Here is a 20845-nt window from a genome sequence, read left to right as displayed (position 1 = left end):
GGACCAAAACTGGGAAGCCAGCAGAGTACTTCCCCACCATGCCTGGGCTTGGTTTAACTGTTGGGAGACTGGCTCAGGAAGAACGTATTAACCAGGCATCTGGTCCAGCTGGTGCTCCCCGGCAGGGAGCAAAACAGATGCATAAAAATACATGTGTTTACACCTTTCGGTTCAGGCTTCCCTGCAAATACGCAGATGAAGCACTTGAACACTGGCAGGTAGTATCACACAGGAGCTTTACATTGAAACCATGCAGCAAAATGAACCACCTGTCCCCAAAAAGAATAGTGAATAAAGAAAAAACAATAAAGGAAAAAAACCCTCTAACCAACTCACAGCTCACCCAGCCGTGCTAGCAAGGAGTCTGCATGCTCTGTGCCCTGGTCTTCCTCACCGCTGCTCCAGCATCATATCTGAAGACATGCATGCCTCTCTATGCCGTCCTGCCAGCTGCCAGGCTCTGCCTCTCTCTATCCCAGCACACACACACAGGAAGAAGAGGCTTAACGAGCAATAACGTGGAAAGGGACTGGCAGCCAGTCGTGGCTAATGGATGAGATGGCAGGCTGCACTTCAGGACCAGCTCAGAGATGACAGAGACGCCTAGATTTTGGTGAATCAAGCCTTCCTGACCTAAATGGTTTTGACTTTAATGGAGATGTGCCAACAGATGCCAGCTTAAAAGCTGAGCCTCTGACAGCTCTATACTGAGGCGCTTTGTGTAGCAAACTGATCAGCTGCTCCACTTTTTCTTTTCTGTCTCTGTCAGCTCTTGGATTTTTGTTTTGTTTGTTTAATTTTAGAGAAGGCTGGGAACTGAAGAGGCGAAAAGTCAGCAGCCCTTTTTTCCCCTAAAACAACAGTTTATTTAGGAACTAGAAGCAGCTTTGCAAACTCTCACAAAACTGTTGTTCCAGGCACCTCATTAGCCAGAGCAAAGGCAAACTCTGTACAGCATATCACCAGAGCCTTGATAAAGTGATGACACCTTCCTGGAGGAAATACCAAGGTGAAGAGTGTAGCGTAACATTTTAGAAGTTACTAGGCTGTGTAATAATAAAGCAAATCCTCAGCTGTCAAAATGCAAGTGGTGTCAGAAATTTACCCCTGTGAATTGTGCCACTTCATCTTTACCTGGAGTCAATACACATGCATGCCAGCATATTGTGGTTAGCAGTGGCTCAACAGTTGACAGATGCATTAGCCTACATGCCAGCAAGTGGGCTCCAGCGCTTGTTTGCTTGCTCACCAGCTGCAGATGCATTTGATGCATTTGCTTTTCTAGGACAATAACCAATGCCATCCCTCTGAATAACCTTCCTTATCCTGAGTATATGGCTGGCCGCAAATATGAAGTACCGTACTCTGACGGAACTAAGTCTTCTAGATCCCGGAGTCTCCCATGAGCCTGTCTGAAGGTGAAAAAACATCCACTCAGAAAAACAGGGATCTCAGCAGATTTCACACTAAATGAAAAAATTCAACTGGGTCTTAAAGTGAATCTTCAAAGTGCAAAAAAATTCTACCAGACCTCTGTCAGACTAACAGATGAATGTATAAAGGTTACATGTTAGATTCCTAAGTATTGAGTCTTGTAACTACATTGAAAAATCAAATACAAGCTACTTTGGACAGAAGTATCTGTGTGCAAATTGAAAACCAGAATTATAAACTGGGAAGAGACTAGAGAATCAGCCCAGAGAGAGAAATCAAAACTGGATTTATTTGTCAACAAATAAATTCTTTATTGTCTTAAAGAAGGAATAAGCAGAGTGCCAAGTAAGAAACTGCTGGAAATGACCTATACACAGAAGAAAAATATCCACCATGGGAACTACTAAGAGAGGCTTCAACAATTAAAAGTAACCTGGTACCCATGGGAATTTCAGGCTACACTCTTGTGAATTTATTCTGAGAATCACCAGATTGCTTTAGAGAGCCTGGTTTCCACTCTTCTTGAATACACATGCAACTAAATTTGTGCTTGTATCTCTAGGAGAAGAAAAAATAACAGGACTTGCAGAATTTGCTGAGCATCAGCAATTCTTTGAAGATGATGGCAGGTGGCAAATATTTAGAATTTTTGAGGATTAGGAGCTGCAATACGGATTTTTTATTTTCTCTCTGGATTTACAAAAATCTTGAGCAATGTCCTGCCAATAGAGACAATACTTCCCAAGACAAGAGGAAAATGCACTTATGGTAGGAAAAGAAATGCCGTAAGTTTTTTATACTGTTTTCTGGGTTTTTTAAAATTTATTATTCTGACTCTAGCCTACAAGGGGGAAGGGAAAGCCTGCTGTAAAATGGGCAGTAAAAGAAAAGACTAAAAGAAGTCCAGTCTTTAAAGTCTGGAAGTATATAGAGATCATCATAGAGATTTCACACTTCACATTTAGTCATTAAGGTGCTTCGGCTGTGGTATGCATAGAAAAGACAACTCCTTTTCCCCTCAGGTATATCTTACTGCTTTGGAAACATATCCCCTTCACTCCACTCTAACCTGGATCACCAATTTGAATCAATTTGCAAATAATTACACCTAGTCCAGGCAACGAAATCTCAAGCCAGTGTCTTGGCAGCACCTTGCAAACAGTTTTCCTTATTGCCTCTAAAAAGTAAGACTAAATTCCCAGATAGAAAGGTTGAGCCTTGCTCGCCTTAACACAGCCCACTGGCATGGGAAGGGAGGAGTACAGCACCTGGGGCATGGGTATGACAGTGCGGACTGCATGCCTCTGCAACGATAACAAAGAGACAAGGGCATCAAACACCGCCCAAATGCAATGCCCTTATCGTCGCTAAAAAGCTTCTTTACACTGGCAACCTGCGGCTCCCTGACACCCAGCAAAGCCGTCTCTCAGCTCTAAAACCTCACACACTACCCCTCCTCCCTCTGTTCTCCCATCCCCTCCTGTGGAAATTTAAGGCTACTTCAGCTGCAGAGGTTTTTTCCCCCCTCAGAGGGATAATCACTACAGAATGACAGAGTATTTTGAGTTGGAAGGGACACAGATAATCACTACAGAATGACAGAATATTCTGAATTGGAAAGGACACAAAAGGATTCATCAATTCCAACTATTAAGTGAATGGCCCACACAGGGATCAAACCCACAACTTTGTCATTATCAGCACCATACTCTAACCAACCGAGCTTATCTCAGAGAACTGAAAGAGAATAACTCCCCTCCAAAGACATGAAGAGTCCCAAAGGAAGGCAGACTTCTCACGGCCGGGCACAAATGGCACCTAAGCTATGTCGGAAAAGGGCTACTTGCAAAAGTAAGCCTGCCTGCTCTGCAGGAAGACCCAGGGGCAGCTGACACCCCCCTACCCTAAAGAAACACGGCAGGTGGCTTGTCAGAGCAGGCAGGTCCATCATACAGCTCTCGGCAGGACTTACTGCGTTTAACCACGGCCAGCAGCTGACAGGGAGGACAGCAGGGATGAAATCTTCAGACACCCAGGAGCTCACAGGAACTTGCAGCCTGCAAGCCTCTAATAATTTTTTTCCTCTTTTTTTTTTTTTTCAGTTCTGAAGGCATGTGACCGGCCCTCACATACCAGAGCTGACCCCTCCCAAAGCCAGCAATTTCCTAAGAGCAGAGAAGGATGTTACCCTCTCGCATATTCGCTACGAGGCCAGGTTTCCTTGTCTTTATGAATCAAAACCTCACTCCCTGTGTGAGGTACGCTCTGGATCCCTCCGGACAGGTGCAAAAGGGGCTATCGTGCTCTGCTACCTGCTATCAGGAGGGCATGCCTGATAGCCTGATATCGGGAGCCCCGGCTCCTTCTTTCCCAACTGGCATATGGATTTCAATTTTCAGGTGTAAAACCACCATCTCTTTGCTCTCAAATCGGCCGTCCCCTTCTGCTCTGGGCCAGGAAGAGCGTGTTTCACACTGTTCCCCCATTAATTAGCGCTGGTACTTGGAAGCATGCTCCCTCCCCAGTCACTTTTTGTATCACCGAAATACCACGGCACAAGGCTCTGCTGAGATTTTCGTTTCGGTTTTTGCTCTCTCGGATTGGCAGTACCGTTTCCGGAAAAGGGGGGGGAAGGGGGGGGTCTCGTGCTCCTTGCTGTCCCGCACTGCCACACTATCCTACTCTGTTCCCAAATCCCCCGCACCCAAAATCCCCCCGCTTCCCTTAGCACTTGCCAGCATCCACATGGCGAGCCGCCAGAGCAGCCCCCACCCCTCTGGGAGGGGCTTCTCCCGCCGCTCTCCGGCAGGCGGGGGCGGCGGGAGCGAGGAGCCCCGGCGGGCAGAGCGCACCGAGCGCTCGGCGGCACCGCGCGGGCCGGCACGGCGGGGCGCAGCTCTCGCCCGCCTCCCCCCGCCCTCCTCCTCCGGCAGGCTCGACCACTCCGGAGGGTGCCCCCGCTGCTCTGCGGCGCCAGGCAGCCACTACGTGTGAGGAACTGCGGCCCCAAGCACAACCGGAGGGTCACGGCACCGTAGGAAACCAGAGCTTCACCAGCAGGCACAGAGGTGCCGTGCATGCATCGCACAGGCAGACTCAGGTAAACCTAAGTCTCACATGGCTTCAGGCAATACAACCGAGCGTTCCTGAGCTGCCAGGGCTCACGAGGCTATTTCTCGTTCACCTAAGCATCACCAATACATGCCGCCCTGAACCCTCTGCGATAAACCTCCCGCCGCTCCCCGCAGGCACACACTGCTTCTCACCCACGCACTCTTAACACTCCGATTGCCCACTGGCTCCAACGAAGTAGTACTCACGACCTGTCAGTCGCTACACAACATACGCCTGGTGCAATGCAACATTCTACTGGAATACCAGAGGAAGAATGGTAGTGTTGGCTATAAAATTATTGTTGGTAGGACTACTCTGTTGGGCATATTCGTGGCTAGCCATCCTGCTGTGCTGACATTCTCCACTGGCACCTCCTTAGGTGAGCCGTTGAGGCTTGTCCCTAACAAACTAGGAACACTCTTTTTTTCCTTTTTTTTTTTAATTCAGCGAGGGAAAAAGTATTTAAACATCTACTGCTGCTTTATCAGTATGGCTGCAAATCTAAACTAAAATTAATCCCAAGTGAAATCCACATTAGGCAGGCACCTGATGTGACTCATTTAAACACACGTTGTCTTTGTGATAATTTTTGTCTTGATGAGCCAATGTGGACCTTGCTTGACTTTTAGATACTAGATGATGCTGCAACTCCGAGGTAACAGAATCAGGACCTGAATGTGCTGCTTGTTCTCCCCTGTCCAGTTTTATGTCAGTCTTTGGATTTGTTGTAAGTAAGGGGCTGCAAGTCTCAGGACTGGCCTCAGTTTCTGGTTCCATACAGGTTATTACAGATTAGCAGTCACTTATTGCCTGTTGGCAGGCATCATGCATGCAACATCTTTTTAAAGCATGATTGAGGGAAAAATATTTTAAATTCTAAGGTCCTTCTACCTGTTGTTTTAAGAGCAAACTGTACCTTAATCCATAAAGTTAGCAAAACTACTTCTGCTCAAAGGACTTACTTGATTTTAGCACAAAAGAAATAAAACAGACCAAAGATCTCCCACCCTTACTCTCAGGAAAGCTCAAACTAGTCTAGTCCCATCTAAGGGAATAGTCCTAGGAGTCTTAGATAACATCCTGTCCCTGAAGAATGAAGACCAGAGGCTTATTTGTCACTCACAAGGTTCTTCACCACTTTGCAGGTGAGTTGTACCCTCACCACTCTGCTTTTAACTCCCACTTTGTCTGTGGCTGCCTTTCACTGTCCCCACTCTGACAGAATACCGTAAGAAAAGTTTGCCCATAGAGTGGTTCTCCACAAGTGTACCTATTTTCTGAGCACTGAGTGTAGTTATTGCTTCTCACATTAGTATTTCTTTTAATAGGTTTTCTCACTTGCCCTTTTACCTAAACAGAAATTATTAACAATTTTACAATGCTCGCTCCTCTTTCAGTAAGTAAGTGCACAGACCTGTGAATGTGGTGGAGCAAAATCTCATCCTAGCAAAAGTAAGGTTCTAAACTGCCACTGGCCTCAAAAGAAGAAACACTGTGCCCAGAGATACATCTTTAACATCCAGATCACAAACTGCATTTGGACAACTCATTTGTGTACACAAAGTGCTACCGTTTCTAAAGTTGCTGCCAAAAAATTCAGGTAGGAACTAGAGGTGAGCAAGGGTAATTTGTAGCCAGTAACTAACTCCTCCAGAGACAGGTCCCAGAGAAGTGAGAATACCAGACAGACTTTTATCAACACATCAGCATTGCCTAACAAACCTTCATAATGTACATTTGCACTCTTCTTATGAATGGCAGGTTTGGATGGCTCATTTCTCTCCTACAGTCACCTTGGAAATTATTCTCTGTAGAAAATTTGAAGTGTTAAAAGATGCAATATTTCACTTTGTGACAGTACACTGCAGAGATTGGGGAAAAATCAGCAGGCACACATCAAGCTCACCCACTACTTTTACCTTTCCAGATGAGGGACTTCTGTGACATCTCCTTTGAAGAGTGTTTCACTTGCATCCCTTAAGCCATTGGCGATGCCTTCACCACATCCCTTCACTTCCCTGTCGGGGACATCTGTCTGCCCCAAGGCCGATGTCCTATCTAAAAACTGTCCACCCTCCTTCATACGCTGCTGGATCATGGGAGTGAGTGGCATCTCAAAACTGAAGTAGCTATCAGGCTCCGAGTACAATGTCTCCAGCGATTCTGCACTGTAGTACAAAGATGCATTGTCCAGGATGTTTTCAAACTGTGAGCTGTACAGATCAGTGGAGACATCAGAGTGCCTCTGCCCAAGGAAATCTTTGTATCCTCCTGTGGCTGCTTCCCCCTCCTCCACCATCCTGAAAATTAACGAGAAACAGGTCATTACAGCTTGGGGACAAGGTTTAGACTTTGGGCAACCCTTCTCACCTTCTCACCTTTCTGAGCAGAAAGGCCAATGCAGCTTTATACAAGAGAGGGCACTGCAGGTAAAATGCAGGTTTCTCCTTGTACCACCTCTCCATATGACTGGCACTTTCTCCTTGTCCAGGGACACAGAAAGAAACAATTTTCTGGGTAGAAGAAGAGGGCTGGGAGACAGCCTGATATTGTCTTACAGATAACATCAGCTGCTTACAAGGAAAGCACAATGTGTAAGATATGTCCTAGCACCAGTGCCATGCCAGAGGCTACACATGTTGGAGATGTGTATCCAGATGGAGCCTCTGCCCCTAAAGGATAATTTGCTATCTCTGCAGCACTAGAACTGGGGTCTTAGCAAAAAGCTAGAGGAAATCACTCCAGAATGCAAAGGGAAGCACATACAATTAAAAATATGGACCCCGGGGAACCACATTTGAAGGGAGAAGATTGAGCCTGCTTGCAGATGCAAGGAAAGATAAAGCATCCCCCTTAAAAGTTTTCCTCTCTGCTGCACCAAATACTGTGGGGCTCCTTAACATGGTTGCATGCACTAGCCAAAGCAAAACTCCACAGATCCAGAGATGCAGAGGTGGGAGAGTCTCCCTGGTAGAGAATTTGTTGTTTCAGCAGCAAACACCTCTCCAGGTCAAAGTGGGCATGGTTTGCTCAGAGTGCACCACTGGAATCCTTGGTTTTGTCAGAGATGTGAATTAGGAAAGAAAAGAAAGCAAATCAGGATGCAAAGCAGCACAACATTCTTGCAATATGTACTGCTAAAATGATATAAACACAGACAGATAGATAGATAGATAGATAGATAGATAGATAGATAGATAGATAGATAGATAGATAGATAGATAGACAGATTATATAGAAAGCACATGTTGTAGCATTACTCCTCCTATGATCTACATGGCCCTGGATAAAATGTCTTTATTATCCAACCTTTCAGAGGTTCTCACACTGCTCTTGCACAAACTCTGAATGAAACCAGAAAATCCGTTTAGGTGCATATGGCCAGCCCTGCATGCCAACTGTATTTAATTACATGACATGTCCAGATCCAAACTACACCTGCTTCAGATGCTTCACCACACTTACATCACTGTGCAAACAGCAAGACTTCTATTCTTTTAAGTTCCAAAACCTGAGATGGACTGCAAACTTCAATAAGGTATTGTGGCTTCAGGCACTAGCCCACCACTATCTATGAATCACTACTGTAAACATCACACTACAGGCAGCAGACAAGTATTTGCCGCTTCTCATTAGCTCCTAAACAATTAGGCATAAGCCACATGCCTATACAAGAGAACCCCTGCCCAACCCCTGCTACCCTCTTAGCACCAACTCACCTGCCCTGGCCTCTTGCAAGCACAGCCATCTCCTCCTCACCACAGTTCTTCCTGTCCTTCACAGAAACTTCATCTTTCCCACTTTCATTGAGCAGTGCTAGAGGAGTGGCTCCAGAGGCAGTAGGTCCCAGCCTTGGGTCTTCACAGACCTCACTCCACGCACTGTCTGGCAAAGAAACCAAGGCCGGGGAGACCACTGGTGACACAGGGTGGCTGGATGTTTTGGGGAATGCCTTCTTCTCCGCAGACACAGAGTCCAGCAGCGATTGCTTCTTTCTTTTCTGCTCCTCAGCTTTTTGCAGCCCTAAGATCTCCACACCTTGAAATTCTACATGTTTACTCACAGCTGCCTCTTTAGCAAGCCTTCTCTCAGGACCTGTTTGCATTTTGCCTTGACTGTACTCTGAAAACCCCTCAGAATGTGTCCCCCTCTCCACTCTGCTGACTGCTTCCAGGTTTGTCACAGATGGTTTGTGACAACTTGGTTCCTGAGCTGCGTGGACCTCCTCTGCTTTATTACTTATAACTTGTGAGGATTTGGACTGCTTTTCTTCAGCCCATATTGAAGCCAGATCCTTCTCCATGATCAAATGCTTTTTTCCCTCAGCTGTTCGTTCAGATGGAAGAAGCATGTCTGAGAGCTTTTCTTGGCCTGATGGAACTGGATCTCTGGCTGTCTGCAAATTTTGGCTGCCAGTAAGACTCTTTTTTTCCATTTGCGTCTCTGAATGGAGAGAAGTATTTGCTCTTTCTTGCACCTTTGTTGCTTCTAGCCGTCGAGAGATTTTCATAATCTCTGGCAGTTTACCTGCAGGTTGCAAACCTTCTTCTGGGGTGTGAAGCTGCGATGCCCCTGCATCAGGCCTTGGATTATCTGTGGGAGCCGCATGCTGAAGCACAGGCCTGACACGGTGGTGGCTGTCCCGTCTTTCTGGACTGCGTGTTACAGGCTCAGCCTGGCACATTGGTGGAGCCACTGCCACCTGTCTGCTTGACTCTACAGTGCCGTACTCTGGAAATTCATTGATGATGGTGTGAGAAGGCAAACTGCTGCTTCCCTGGCCACTACCTGCAAGGAAAAAGGAAAGAGACCCTGGGTTTATCTACCACATGCACAAAGCAAAAAGCCTGATTTCCTTTCCCAGCCCTAACTCCTAACAGAGTTAACAAAGTTTTCCCCTGCAGGGGAAATACTGTTCAGTTTAACTCACTCTGCACGCTCTCACACCCCAGTTACCCAGAGATGGTCCTTTCATCTAGGAGTTTTTGGGCAGCCCTACTTTGGGAGTGTGCACTCCAGAGGAAGGAATGCTAGAAATGTCTGCTACACTTCAGAAAAGGTCCCAGTAGCACACGAACAGTCTGAGGCTGCAGGCCAGGTGCATAGGCCTAAGGGATTCAGATGTCTGATATCCATCCACAGCATGCACCACACATGATGATTTTACTTTAAAAAGACACTACACATTATGGTTTTACTTTAAAAAGACACCACACATGATGGTTTTATGTTTTTAGGTAATTTGCAATTGTGAAAATTAAGCACTGGGAAGGTATCAGCCACAACCTGTATGTTCTACAGCCTTGATGAAACTAATTAGCTAAATTACAAAGCAATTACTGAGCAATTCAACTTTCTGCCAGCACTACCCTCTTCCTTTAACAACTCAGGTAGCTGAAGGTCATGTTGCAGTGATGGATGCATACCAAGTAATTCACATTTTCTACTGCAGCAAATACACTGCTGCAAAAAAACCTTGCTACCCCTCCCTTCCTTGTGCTGCTTTTCCAACTGCTGTAAACAAAGCAGGAGCAAAAGTGGGTGATCCCATTTTCCAAGCGCCAAGCACCCAGTGGTTCCCATTGTTGTGAAGTGACAGAGAACCATCTGTCCAGAGGGACCTCAGGGATCACATAATGACAGATAATTTGCCATCTTATATCACAGCCCAAGGAGCAACTGAGTTTCTGTGAGGAAAAAAACCCAAAAAAACAACAAAAACGCAACTATCAACAGCTGCATTTGTCCTTCAGCCTGGCGTATAAAAGTCTTTTAAATCAAACTGCAGGGGTGGCTAGACCCAAACACCTACTCTGAAAAGCATCAGGAGTTACAGCTCTAAAACCAGACACCAACTTGCATTTAAATGGTTTGGTCCCGAAGTGCACATCTAGGTGCTGCATTGGGAACTGATCCCCACCTCTGCTCCAAGCAGTCTGGCCATGGTCTGTGTCTGAGGCAGAAACCATGTAGCTGAGGTTAATGATAGGCTGAGTTCAAGGTGAAAGAGAGGATAATCTAACACAAGTTCAGAACTGCATTAATATGGCTACCTATGTGCCAGTGGCTTGTTAAAGTAAGCAGAAGTTCACACCTGCCAGTATATGCCAGTCTGTATAGTCACAGGGTAAATACCACACACCGGGCATGTATAGGATCAAAGTGACAGTCTTGGACCCTGCCAAGCCTCAGAATCTGTGGGTTCTCCAAACGTCTCCATGCCATTGACTTAATCAGTATATAATAAAAATTCAGCTTCATCCAGATGGCTTGGTTGCTGCTCAGGACAGTGACTGGACAAAGCAGGGACCCCTTCTCTGCTGCAAGATCCCAGGGAGCTGTAAGGAACACATAGACCCTGTCCACAATTGCATCACCAGCCCATCTTCATGGCAAGGCTTCCAATACACAGGTGTGGGTGCACCCACAGTGCTTTTCCAAAGTATCTGAAGCAGCAGATAAACAGTCCCCTTTGCACACAACTCAGCCACACAGTGCTTGTGTGCATCTCAATCAAGGCTATACTTTTCATGGCACAGGCACTGTGGGACTCTTCCACCAGGACAGACTCACGACAGTGATGGTCTGTGGTTATATCGCTACACCTGCACCAGAATAACCCCAAGCAAGCAACCCCAAGCTGCCTTCTCATTCTGTAACCCTGGTCTTCTCTAATGCAGAAGGCTAGTGCTTGCTTCTCTCTCAGCACAGTCTTAGAGGTGGGATTTCTTAGGAGAGGACTGACAGGGAGCCTGTTAGATGCTAACATAAACCCTTCTTGGTGGACACACCACCCACAGCAATGCTCAGTGCATGCCCTCAGAACTGTGGGACAACACTTGGCCAGGCCACTGCCCGGCCACACTCTCTGCCTGCACTGTGTGAAGAAAGGCAATACATAGTGCCCCAAGAGCTGGGACCCCTGTGCCTCACTCCACCCACACATCCCGCCTCGTTGGAAGGAAGCCCAAAGCATCAGCCCCGGCCTCCTGTGGGGCTGGGAGGCAGCCAATGTGTTCTGGAGGCCAAGCCCTAACAAGGCACCGCACACAGATCCTGCCAAGGGGCCAGGCTCGTCTCTGCTAATTGCTATCTTAGCTTCTGAACCAACAGGAGGGAAACAGAGGGGGCCTTATTTCTCATGGTGAATGCTAAATGCTCTACTGTGCCTCCCCATCTGCCACTGACAGCCACTGCTGACGGTGAAAAGAAATTCTGAGCAAGTTTCTGATTTACTTCTCCTCCTGAACTTCATACTCTGGCAAGCCCAGATTCCAGAAGAGGTACCCACACAGAGCACATACCCACACAGGCAAGCACAGAGAGACGTCCAAGAGGAGGGAGAGAGCTTACACACACTCCTCTCTGCCATGCCTGCAAGCTGTGCTTATCTGGGCAAGAGAGTAACATTATCACAGTAGAGGTAAGGCCTTTCCTAAAGTGAGATGTCAGCAGCCCTCCTCTGGACGGACTGCTCCTGCTGCTGCCACTGCTGCTGTATACAAGAACAAGTCAGTGGGATTCTTGCCTTCATGCAGCAATAATGCCTAATTCTCTGTCTGATTGAAAAAAAATTCATATATGACATCAAAGCAGTGTTCTGTTGCCATTATGTTAGGTACCACCATGCACATGACTGCCAAGGTCTCTATCTCATGAGATAAACCACAACCAATCCATCCCTCTCTCCCAAAATTGCAAAGCCTTTCCCCTTCCTCAGAGAGCTATTTCAGGTACAAGAGCTTAGGGGAGCTTGAGCTCTTTAAGGGAAACTCCTCCCTTATTCCCATCCACCACCACAGCATCATGTCTTGCTGCAGCTACTGGCATATCCTGTCCAACCCCATCCCCCAATATGACTGCATTACAAACAAGGCTAGAAAGACAACAACAAAATTTAAGGACTGCACTGAAGATGCGCAGGGAAAAAAAATACCCATCACCAAACAAACAAAGGACACACACTTTCAGGTAACACAAATTTCTACTTTGCATTGAAGGTGGCTTCTTTCAACAAATTAATAAAAAAATAAAAAGAAAGGAAAAAAAGAAAGAAATGGATTAGGGAAAGAGCTAAAATAGAAAGGGGGTGAGTGACTAGAAAACTGAGACTGGGCAAATATAACTTAACAGCATTTGGCAGCCTTTCTGATGACTAGACGTTGAAAGAATTAATGACTTAAATCAGGCATAGATATGATATTTCATAGGTAAATAACCATTCCATGTCAAGCAAACTTGTCCACAGCATAATAAAAGGAAATTCTAGGAAGCAAAACACAAGTTAAAAGCATAGACAGACATTTTGTTTACAGGTACATTTTAAAAAAAGAATGGTGTGAGTGTCTCTCTCTATACAGTATATATATATATATATATAATCTAGCTCGAGAAATTAGATATATTTGCTTGAACAGTCTCCTTACTCACAGAGATTACTGTAGCTCCAGCAGTTACCCATTGGTCAAAGAAATAAAATGCACAGATCATCAGTTTATCTATAGCGATACCAGCTAATTCAATTGCTGCTGTTCTAGTCAACTGGAATCAAAATAGTTTCAAATTTCCTGGCAGCTGCTGCCCTGCACTGCACACAATGATGTAAATGGATGCTTTCTGACTATTATGAAATTGATGGGGGAACTGCAGTCTCATTCAGTCTATCGCAGGAGCTAAGGAGTCCACCTTGGCAGCTTGCACGGGGAAAAAAAAATTTCCTTCAGCAAGGCTGCCTGACAGCATGCCAGGGATACGTCTGTACTTAGCTGCCGTTTTTGTAACTGCGTCCGTAAGGGGAGAATTGGGCAGAATGGCGATGCTGAGAGTCATGTGCTGGTTTCAGAATGCAGGATGCTTTATGGCATTTCAGCACTAGTGAGCTGGAAGCATTCACTAAGTAGCCCAGTCATCCTGCATTTTATGTCTCTGCAGCTCCTTGCGCCGATCACAAGTAGCATGTGGGTGAGCTTGCATGCAGCATCGTATCAGTTACGCTTTCCTGGTATTTCTTGCCACTATTTGTAAAAGGCAGATTAGGGCAAGTAAAAAACAATGCATGCATTAAGATGAAACAAATCTCTAGGTGACAGAGTTTAATGAACACAGGATTTATGATATTATATCACTACTGCAGCCTGCCAAAGAGGAGGGTTACACATATTTCCTTGTCTTGCACTGCATCATGTTACAATTTCTATGGTGACTAAAACTATTCAAATTGATAAAGCAGCCTGCTCCTGCTGACATGTAGTGGCCATCCCCTATAAAAGGGGAGGGATGTTGCACAGCCTCTGGCAGCCTTGTGCAGCAGCCCTTTTTCCAAATGATGTCATTCTCCATGCTGTGATAGGTCCTGCCTGGCCAGCATAGCCAAAGCCAGGGGATTAACATAACGCAAACATGCGGCTTTTGTAACTGGACTGCAAACATCCACACCAGACAGGGGGCAGGATTTTCTGCAGCTTGCAGACACTCCAGGCTTTTGGGCAGTTCGCTTGCTCCAGAAAGGAGAAGTGAAGACAGGTCTTCATCCCGTCAGAAGTTACAGCAGCATTATGTAAAAACAACAAGCTGGTGGGAATGGGGAAGCTGAGTAAAAGAGAGAGGGAAACCGAGGGAAGAGGTTGGTGAGAGCTGCCTAGAAATAAATCCTGGTGGAATGCCTCTGTGCCTTAACAAAAATGCAGGGAAGGTAGAGGGGAATAGAGGTATGGCAGGGCCCTTGCAGAATGATCAACTGTCTTGCCTGAGCTTCCTCACCCAAAAAGAGACAAAGAGAGGGACTCCCTACTGTAGTTGTTGGGAGGTTTGGCACAGAGCCCAACAGCATGCACAGCCTGCATGCTCTTTGTGGTCTCCATACTTGAACAGCCAGACAGTGGTGTTACAGACAGTGGCGTTACACAGTGGCTCAGGGTTACCCAGGAAATAAACTAATTTGTTCAGGGGTAAAAAATAATTCCCCTGCAAGCATGCAGGGGCAGTGTGTTGCTCAGAAAATCGTACACCCACAGCTTGCTGCACACTGGAAAAAATTCTCAAAAAGGTACTGCTCACTACTGCTCTTGTGTAGTCCCCTAAATTCTGGGGGTTTTGGGCTACCAGAGGCTGTGCTAGATGAAACATCAGTCTGCCATAGGACAACCATGCCCACGCTAGGTAGATCTGTCACGTATCTCTCTGCTAGCCAAGTCCCAGTCCTGGAGTCTGGTAGTGTGATGATGCTGAATTTTCATTGGGTTGGCAGACAGAGTGAGAAAAGCCACAAGGGTAAGAAGGTAAATCCTGTGCATTTAGAAAGCAATGATCATTTAGAAAGCATGTAAAATACATGGGTCACTTTGTGCCTCTTTGAGAGAATGTGTGGATTTTTTTTTTACAGCTGTGCAAGTTCTAACCCTATTACTGATGGATAGCTTTACACAAGCAATGCTGTGACTTGGTTGCGTATTTTCCCCCACAGATTTTAACTAATTTCCAGCGGTAAACAGGATTTTGGACCACTTGCATAACCCCAACTGCACTGAATTAAGTGTCCTCCAAAGAGCCCCGTACCTTTCCCCTGGTTACAAGAAGGATGGCACCTTGCCGCAGTCACTCAAAGGCCTACAGTGAGCTTAAAACAGGACAAAGTCCAAAACTAACATGCAGCATGCACTGAGAGGATTTAGTGTGAGGGATTATCCACTACAAATTGCTGTATGGGACACAGATGGTCAGCGAGATAGCTCAGTCCCAGGAGTCATTACCCTGTAAAGCAAAATGGTAGAGTGGAACAGCTGTTAGAATGAGGAGGAGCAGGAGGGAATACAAAGGGAGTATCTGGATTTCTTATCCTGACATAAAAGTGCAAGTGGGGTCTTAGAATATTTAACACACTTTTATTCTTTGAAGTCCACACTCTGGAATGATATGGCTGTGAGAATCTAAAGTTTTCATGTAAAACTTAGGTTTAAAACAACAGATCCAAAAATAATCTGAAATTTTCTCATTTTCCTGCTGCTATGATTTATAAAGGAAGCGGCTAACAGGTGATTTTCTAAGTGTAGATACACATAGTAATTAGCAAGAATTACTTTAAAAGCTCCATAAAAGCCTTCACCTGAAGAACAAACTTCTTAAGCAGTGACAACTCACAGCTGCTTTGACACTTTCAGCATCTACAAAGACTTTACAGCCTCTCTAAATTCAGCTGTAATTAATGTTATATATTTTAAATACTGTATTTCTAAAGAATCCTCTCAAAACCCTTGGAAAGTTGCTTTGAGCAACCTAAAATTACTTTAAAAATCCCTCATTTCTAAGCATAGATCTCAGAAACTCTGGATTTTTGTAGATCCAGCAACCAGGCAAGACTGCAGAAAAGGATGTCCTTCACTACATTTCAGGGTTTGGGACCAATTAACCAAGCTAAGAGTAGTCTTGTTAGGCAGTTCTTAAAGCACCCTAGAAGATGGATCTCAATTTATGCACCCAGCTAAAATAGGACACAGAGGCACATGTGCATCTCTCAGGCTCCAAGCATTTGTTGCTAAAGGTGCAGTTGGACATTGCATAGTAACTTTTCAGCAGGCTCTCACAGTGAATGAGACTCCCTTCCTCAGGAAGCTGGACAGAGTTAAATAAACAACTAAGGGATCTAAGGCAGATCTAAGGCACTTGTTAAAGCAGTGAACTGTGAACAGGAAAATACATGCTGTACTCTGTGTTACACCTCTTCAGTCCAACACCAGGCCAAAACTGCATCTATTCATACAATTTTATGTAAATGTCTTCTCTGTGTGCATATCAACAGCAAGTTAACATGCATCATTTCCTTCAGAAAGCTTCAGAAATAAAGCAAGGCTACAGCACAATAGAGGGTTTGTGTTGGTGTGCTGCAGATCTCACCAGCTGATGGGGCTGAGGCCAAGGAGAGGCCATGGTGACAGGTAAAAATGCAGCTGTGCCCCACTGTACCTGCCTATAACAAGCCAAGTCAGCTGACTGAGCCTCTCCTATTGTGCCCACTGATCTGGATGCCCCATTTTCTGTCTGCCTGATGGAAGGGGATGGCCTGATTGCCTCCAAGAAAGTGTTGAGTTCTGAGTCCTGCCAGCTTCAGCCACTTCAGTCTGTGCCACGTGTTCTCAGAACATCTGATGTGGCCAAACACTGACAGACTGGCAGCAGCACCAGATCCCCAAATATTTGTGTGCTCACATCAGCATGGCTCTCAGCTTCAGCCAATAGAGCACAGACAGGGAGACATTAACTGCCTTAACTCTTGGCATTTCCTAACTCCTGAGCGCTTAATTCTGCACCTTTAAAAAACAAAAAACAAACAGCCCATGTTTTAACGATTATTTGTACTAAACCCTTGGCCTTCAAACAACTCTGTTGTTTAGAAAGTTGAGGATGTGGTAATCTCCTCCCTACAGCTGTAGGTTATGATAACTTGAACTATCCAGCTTTCAAGTGGAGGTCACAAGACATACAATTTCCTCCTGCGGAGCAAGGGACACAGCATAATGACTTGTTCCCCCTTTAGTTTTCCTCTCCCCTGGACTGGAAACCCAGATATCCATCACACACACCTGACAGCTCCAGAGCATGTCTCCGCTTCTCTCAGCCCCAGGAAGCGGGACTCAGAAATTCAAGGGAAATAGCAAGACAGCTCCACCTCTTCACCTCTGCAGCCAAGATGCAGAGCACAATGAAACCTGTTCTCCTGCACCAGCATTTATTTTTCCATAGGCACAATTCTCTTCTGACATCACTGTAAGAGCTTGGTTTACTTGACTTGGTTTACTCCATACTGGAGTGAAAAAGGAGCCCTCAGCATGGCCAGCAGACATGCTGGTGGCCAAAGAGGTAATCACTTCCTATAGTGCACAAACTTAACTGGAAAAGTACCTTCTAAAACAGTGCCTCTGGAGACTAAAATTTAAAAAGTTAACCTTCTTTTTGCATCATTGCCAATCAGTAATGCCAAACATCAGGGATATTTATGAGAAAACTATTGATTACACACAATGATTTAAAAATTCCTGCAAGTCTTCTGTATGTCAGAAAATGCAGCAGGACACTAGAAACAACAACAACAACAAGAACAAGCTGATAAATTCAAGTATGCACAGCACATGCAACAGGATGATGGAATTTTAATTTAATACCCCTTACAGAGGGGTACCACAGCTCTGACCATTCTGTATTCCAGCCTTGTGTGTGCTCCTGGCAAACACTGCAAGACATCTGATGTGCCAGTCCTTCACTGTAATTAAGCAAAATTAATGTGAAAATCAGCCAGTCCTGCAACCCTCAGAAAATGCAGTTTTGCGCCTTTTAAGGAAAGCAGAGCTGCAGAGGAAGATACCAGACCAGGGAGCCCAGACTTTCAGGATTGCCTGGCAATGGAAAGAGCAAGAGATTAAAATATGGCAAAGGGAGGTGCCTCAAAATGGAAAACAACGGGGTTGGAGCATTGGGCAAGACTACAGTCAGCAGTGCCTTTGGTCTAAGGGCAGTTCCTGCAGTGAGGATCAAGAAAGTGCCACTACATGCAGTGTGAGGAGATGCAGCAGAACCGGGCATGTGTGCCTTGAAATACCAGAGCAAACAAGTGAGGCAGAAGATTAAGGACAACCTAGTATGTCAGTGATACTCATTTTACACAAAGATACTGAAGTAGTTTTCTTAAAGCTGTTTACATCAGCAGCATAGAATCCTGAAAAGGCTTTACTTTTACAAAATAGCAACCATTGTGTTCTTCCATTGCTCTTGAAACAAGTTCTAGAAATTCTAAGCAAAAGCAATCATTTGTATGATTGCGGTTCAGGAATGGGTATGTTGCATGGGTCAAAGTATGTGTTTGATTTTCTTTCACGTGTTAGATCTGGCATTGTTTGACCCCTTGCAAAGGTGACTCAGCAACACTGCCAGGAGAAACTAAGCCCTTTTTACAGAATTGTTCTTTTGGCATTATTTTGGGGGGGGATTTGTTAGTCAGTTTTTGCTGGCTTGAGCTTGGTAAGCAAACAGATGAGCACAAGAACTAGCATGAGACAATCCGTGGCAGCGTGTGTCTAGGACCATCTCTTTTGGCAGAACCAAGATGTTAAATGAGCTCAGTTCCCTCATGACATCTCAGTGAACACAAAACAGCAAGTTACAGGCTTTCCAAAAAGCTATTTGTTTCACCAGCAATTCAAAACCAAGCCTCTTCCAGCAGCTGTTGGGAAAGACCAGATTTGCATAGCAACACAGGCAGTATTTGTACAGGGCCTTTTTGTGAAGGATGAGATTAAACCTCTGGTACACAGGAGGGATGAAAGCTTTCTCCTCTCAGAAGCATCAGAGAAAAGACTGTTTATTAATCTTAAGAAGCTATTTTCTTCCCAATGCTGGTCTTGGGTTTATTTTCTCATAGAACAGGAATTATGGGGTATTTGGCCTTCATGTTTATTTAAAGAATTATTTTGTAGTATCCCCCACTTTCTTCCCCAAGGAAGCATTTTTAGGAGTAAGTCATGCAGCTGTGACTTTTTTTCTTTTTGGTATTTAAATGTAGTAACGGCAAAGTCATAAAAATCAGGCCTGTAGCACAGCCAAGCCTGAAGAAAAGTCTGCTCAATAGAGATCACTGTTTCCACAGCAGTTTCCAGAGAAGGAATGTATGTTTCCACATACAACAAGCAGCCTTTTATGTCAGTGAGTCTGAGAAGAGGTCTTGTCCAACCCAGCTAAATTCAGTTTCTAAAAAACATTTTCTTTTGCTGGAAGGCAGAAGGCTGGGCTTTCACCAAGGAAGGTGGCCAGGCTGTGCAGGGCCACGTGGACAAGTGTGCTGCATGCTCCCAGCTCCCCCAGTAGGAGGAGTCTACAGGGAGATGTGTGGTCTTTAACCCTTCCACAACAGGAGGGTTCTGGGGGCTTGGACCTGCTTCTACTCTTGAGTAATGCATCCAGGGCAGAAGGATGAGCAACAGACAAGCGAGGAGAGGACCCAGACAAGAGGCACCATGCATTAAAGACAAGAGCACATCAGGGCATCAGTGATCACAGTTATCCCAGAAAAAAACAGAATAAGGACAGCAAAGCAGAGAAAATGTTTTACATGTGACAGCTTTATTAGCATTTGATATTATTGCTGAAAAACCTCTTCCAAAGCCATCTAACATTTTATTTTCCCCCCTCTCATCTGAAAATGATCAGCAGCTTCAACCTGGAAGGTAAAAACCAGCACAGGAGCTTATTAACAAAAGCTGCCATCTCCCACCTGGGTAAACAGAAGTGTTTGCCACAGTCACCCCAATTACTGTTCCTTCTTTGTGAATTAGCTTGTCTGATGCAAGGGTTTTAGTACTCAGTCAAGACGTGTATCCTCAGCAGCATCAGCAGGGCTACAGTAACATGGCTAAAGGGAAAAGATAAACCAGAATGCAGTAGTAAATAAGACCTTCAGCAGCTCATGCTGTGTTCCGTTTCTGAGGCCAGCCATGGCACGGGTCAGCTGCTTTAGGTTAGATAAATTAAAGTTCAGCCTAACTGCCCACAGTGACAAGTTGTTTTCTTGATCAAGTTTAAACACCAACATTTCTTCTGGCCCTGCCCCTGTCACTCATTTGCTTGAAATATTTCATACTTTGACCCCTAAAAAGCATGTCTTCTTTCTTTTAAAGGAAACGTCAGAAAGTAGCATTTTTATTTGGTGGTGTTTTCTCCCTTCCCATCTAACACAGAGAAGAACAGCATAGCTGCTTACCCCATAAGCATATGCCATGACGTATTTGGCATATATCAAATCCAAAAAAAACCCATGATTTGGTGCAAAAAGCCCTGAGTCTGTACTACTATCCTCTCAGTCACCCTGTCCTCATTCACCTCCGTTAATAAGCAGTTAAAACCTGCTTGCTTGAAAAAAAAACTGAACGGGGCAGAATCACTCTCATTTATCCAGGATGGTCAAATAACTTGGAAGAGAAGGAGGAGGAGGAGGGTGCATTTGTCTGTGACAGCATGAGGCCAGTCTGGGTAGGTAAAATGTCACCCGGTTTTTGGGTACAATTCACCAATGTTGTATGTTAACCACTGTTAAATATTCACAAACCTGCCTGTGAGGGTCCCTTGAAATCACTCCCATTTTGCTAACTGTTAGCCCCTAATTGTAGTTTCTCATTAATAAAGGAACAGGAGGAGATCCAGAAACAAGGCAAGAAGCAGCACAAGAAAAATACAGAGAATTAGGCACATAAGTCCATATATCTGTCTTACTCTTTGCCACCCTTTATTTTAGAGCTCAGTACTTAGCTCGGAATAC

At 45.2% G+C, this 20845-nt stretch overlaps 2 protein-coding genes across 7 annotated transcripts in view; one reads left to right on the top strand and one right to left on the bottom strand.

Annotated features, from left to right (window-relative positions):
- Positions 1 to 20845, bottom strand: part of PSD3 (pleckstrin and Sec7 domain containing 3) — a 116005-nt gene that overhangs the window by 81699 nt on the left and 13461 nt on the right. For 2 of the 6 annotated variants that reach the window (XM_033086181.2, XM_033086179.2), the window contains 2 exons: positions 8268 to 9336; positions 6468 to 6848 (listed from right to left, as the gene is read on the bottom strand). In XM_033086181.2, the coding sequence (XP_032942072.1) occupies positions 6468 to 6848; positions 8268 to 9336 (1450 nt within the window). Of the gene's footprint in view, positions 1 to 336; positions 479 to 6467; positions 6849 to 8267; positions 9337 to 12978; positions 15005 to 20845 lie in introns of those variants that run through there. The other 4 variants (XM_033086180.2, XM_033086182.2, XM_033086185.2 and 1 more) reach the window with 4 other exon arrangements.
- The window catches only part of LOC117010991 (protein NipSnap homolog 3A-like), a 52532-nt gene continuing 44021 nt past the window's right edge, over positions 12335 to 20845 (top strand). The window contains exon 1 of the mRNA XM_033086189.1: positions 12335 to 12519. Coding sequence (XP_032942080.1) covers positions 12355 to 12519 — 165 coding nt within the window. The 5' untranslated portion in view covers positions 12335 to 12354. The remainder of the gene's footprint in view (positions 12520 to 20845) is intronic.

This window comes from Catharus ustulatus, chromosome Z, assembly GCF_009819885.2.
Source record: "Catharus ustulatus isolate bCatUst1 chromosome Z, bCatUst1.pri.v2, whole genome shotgun sequence".
In the NCBI taxonomy this organism is placed as follows: Eukaryota; Metazoa; Chordata; class Aves; order Passeriformes; family Turdidae; genus Catharus; species Catharus ustulatus.
This window is presented reverse-complemented; position numbering and strand designations above follow the sequence as displayed.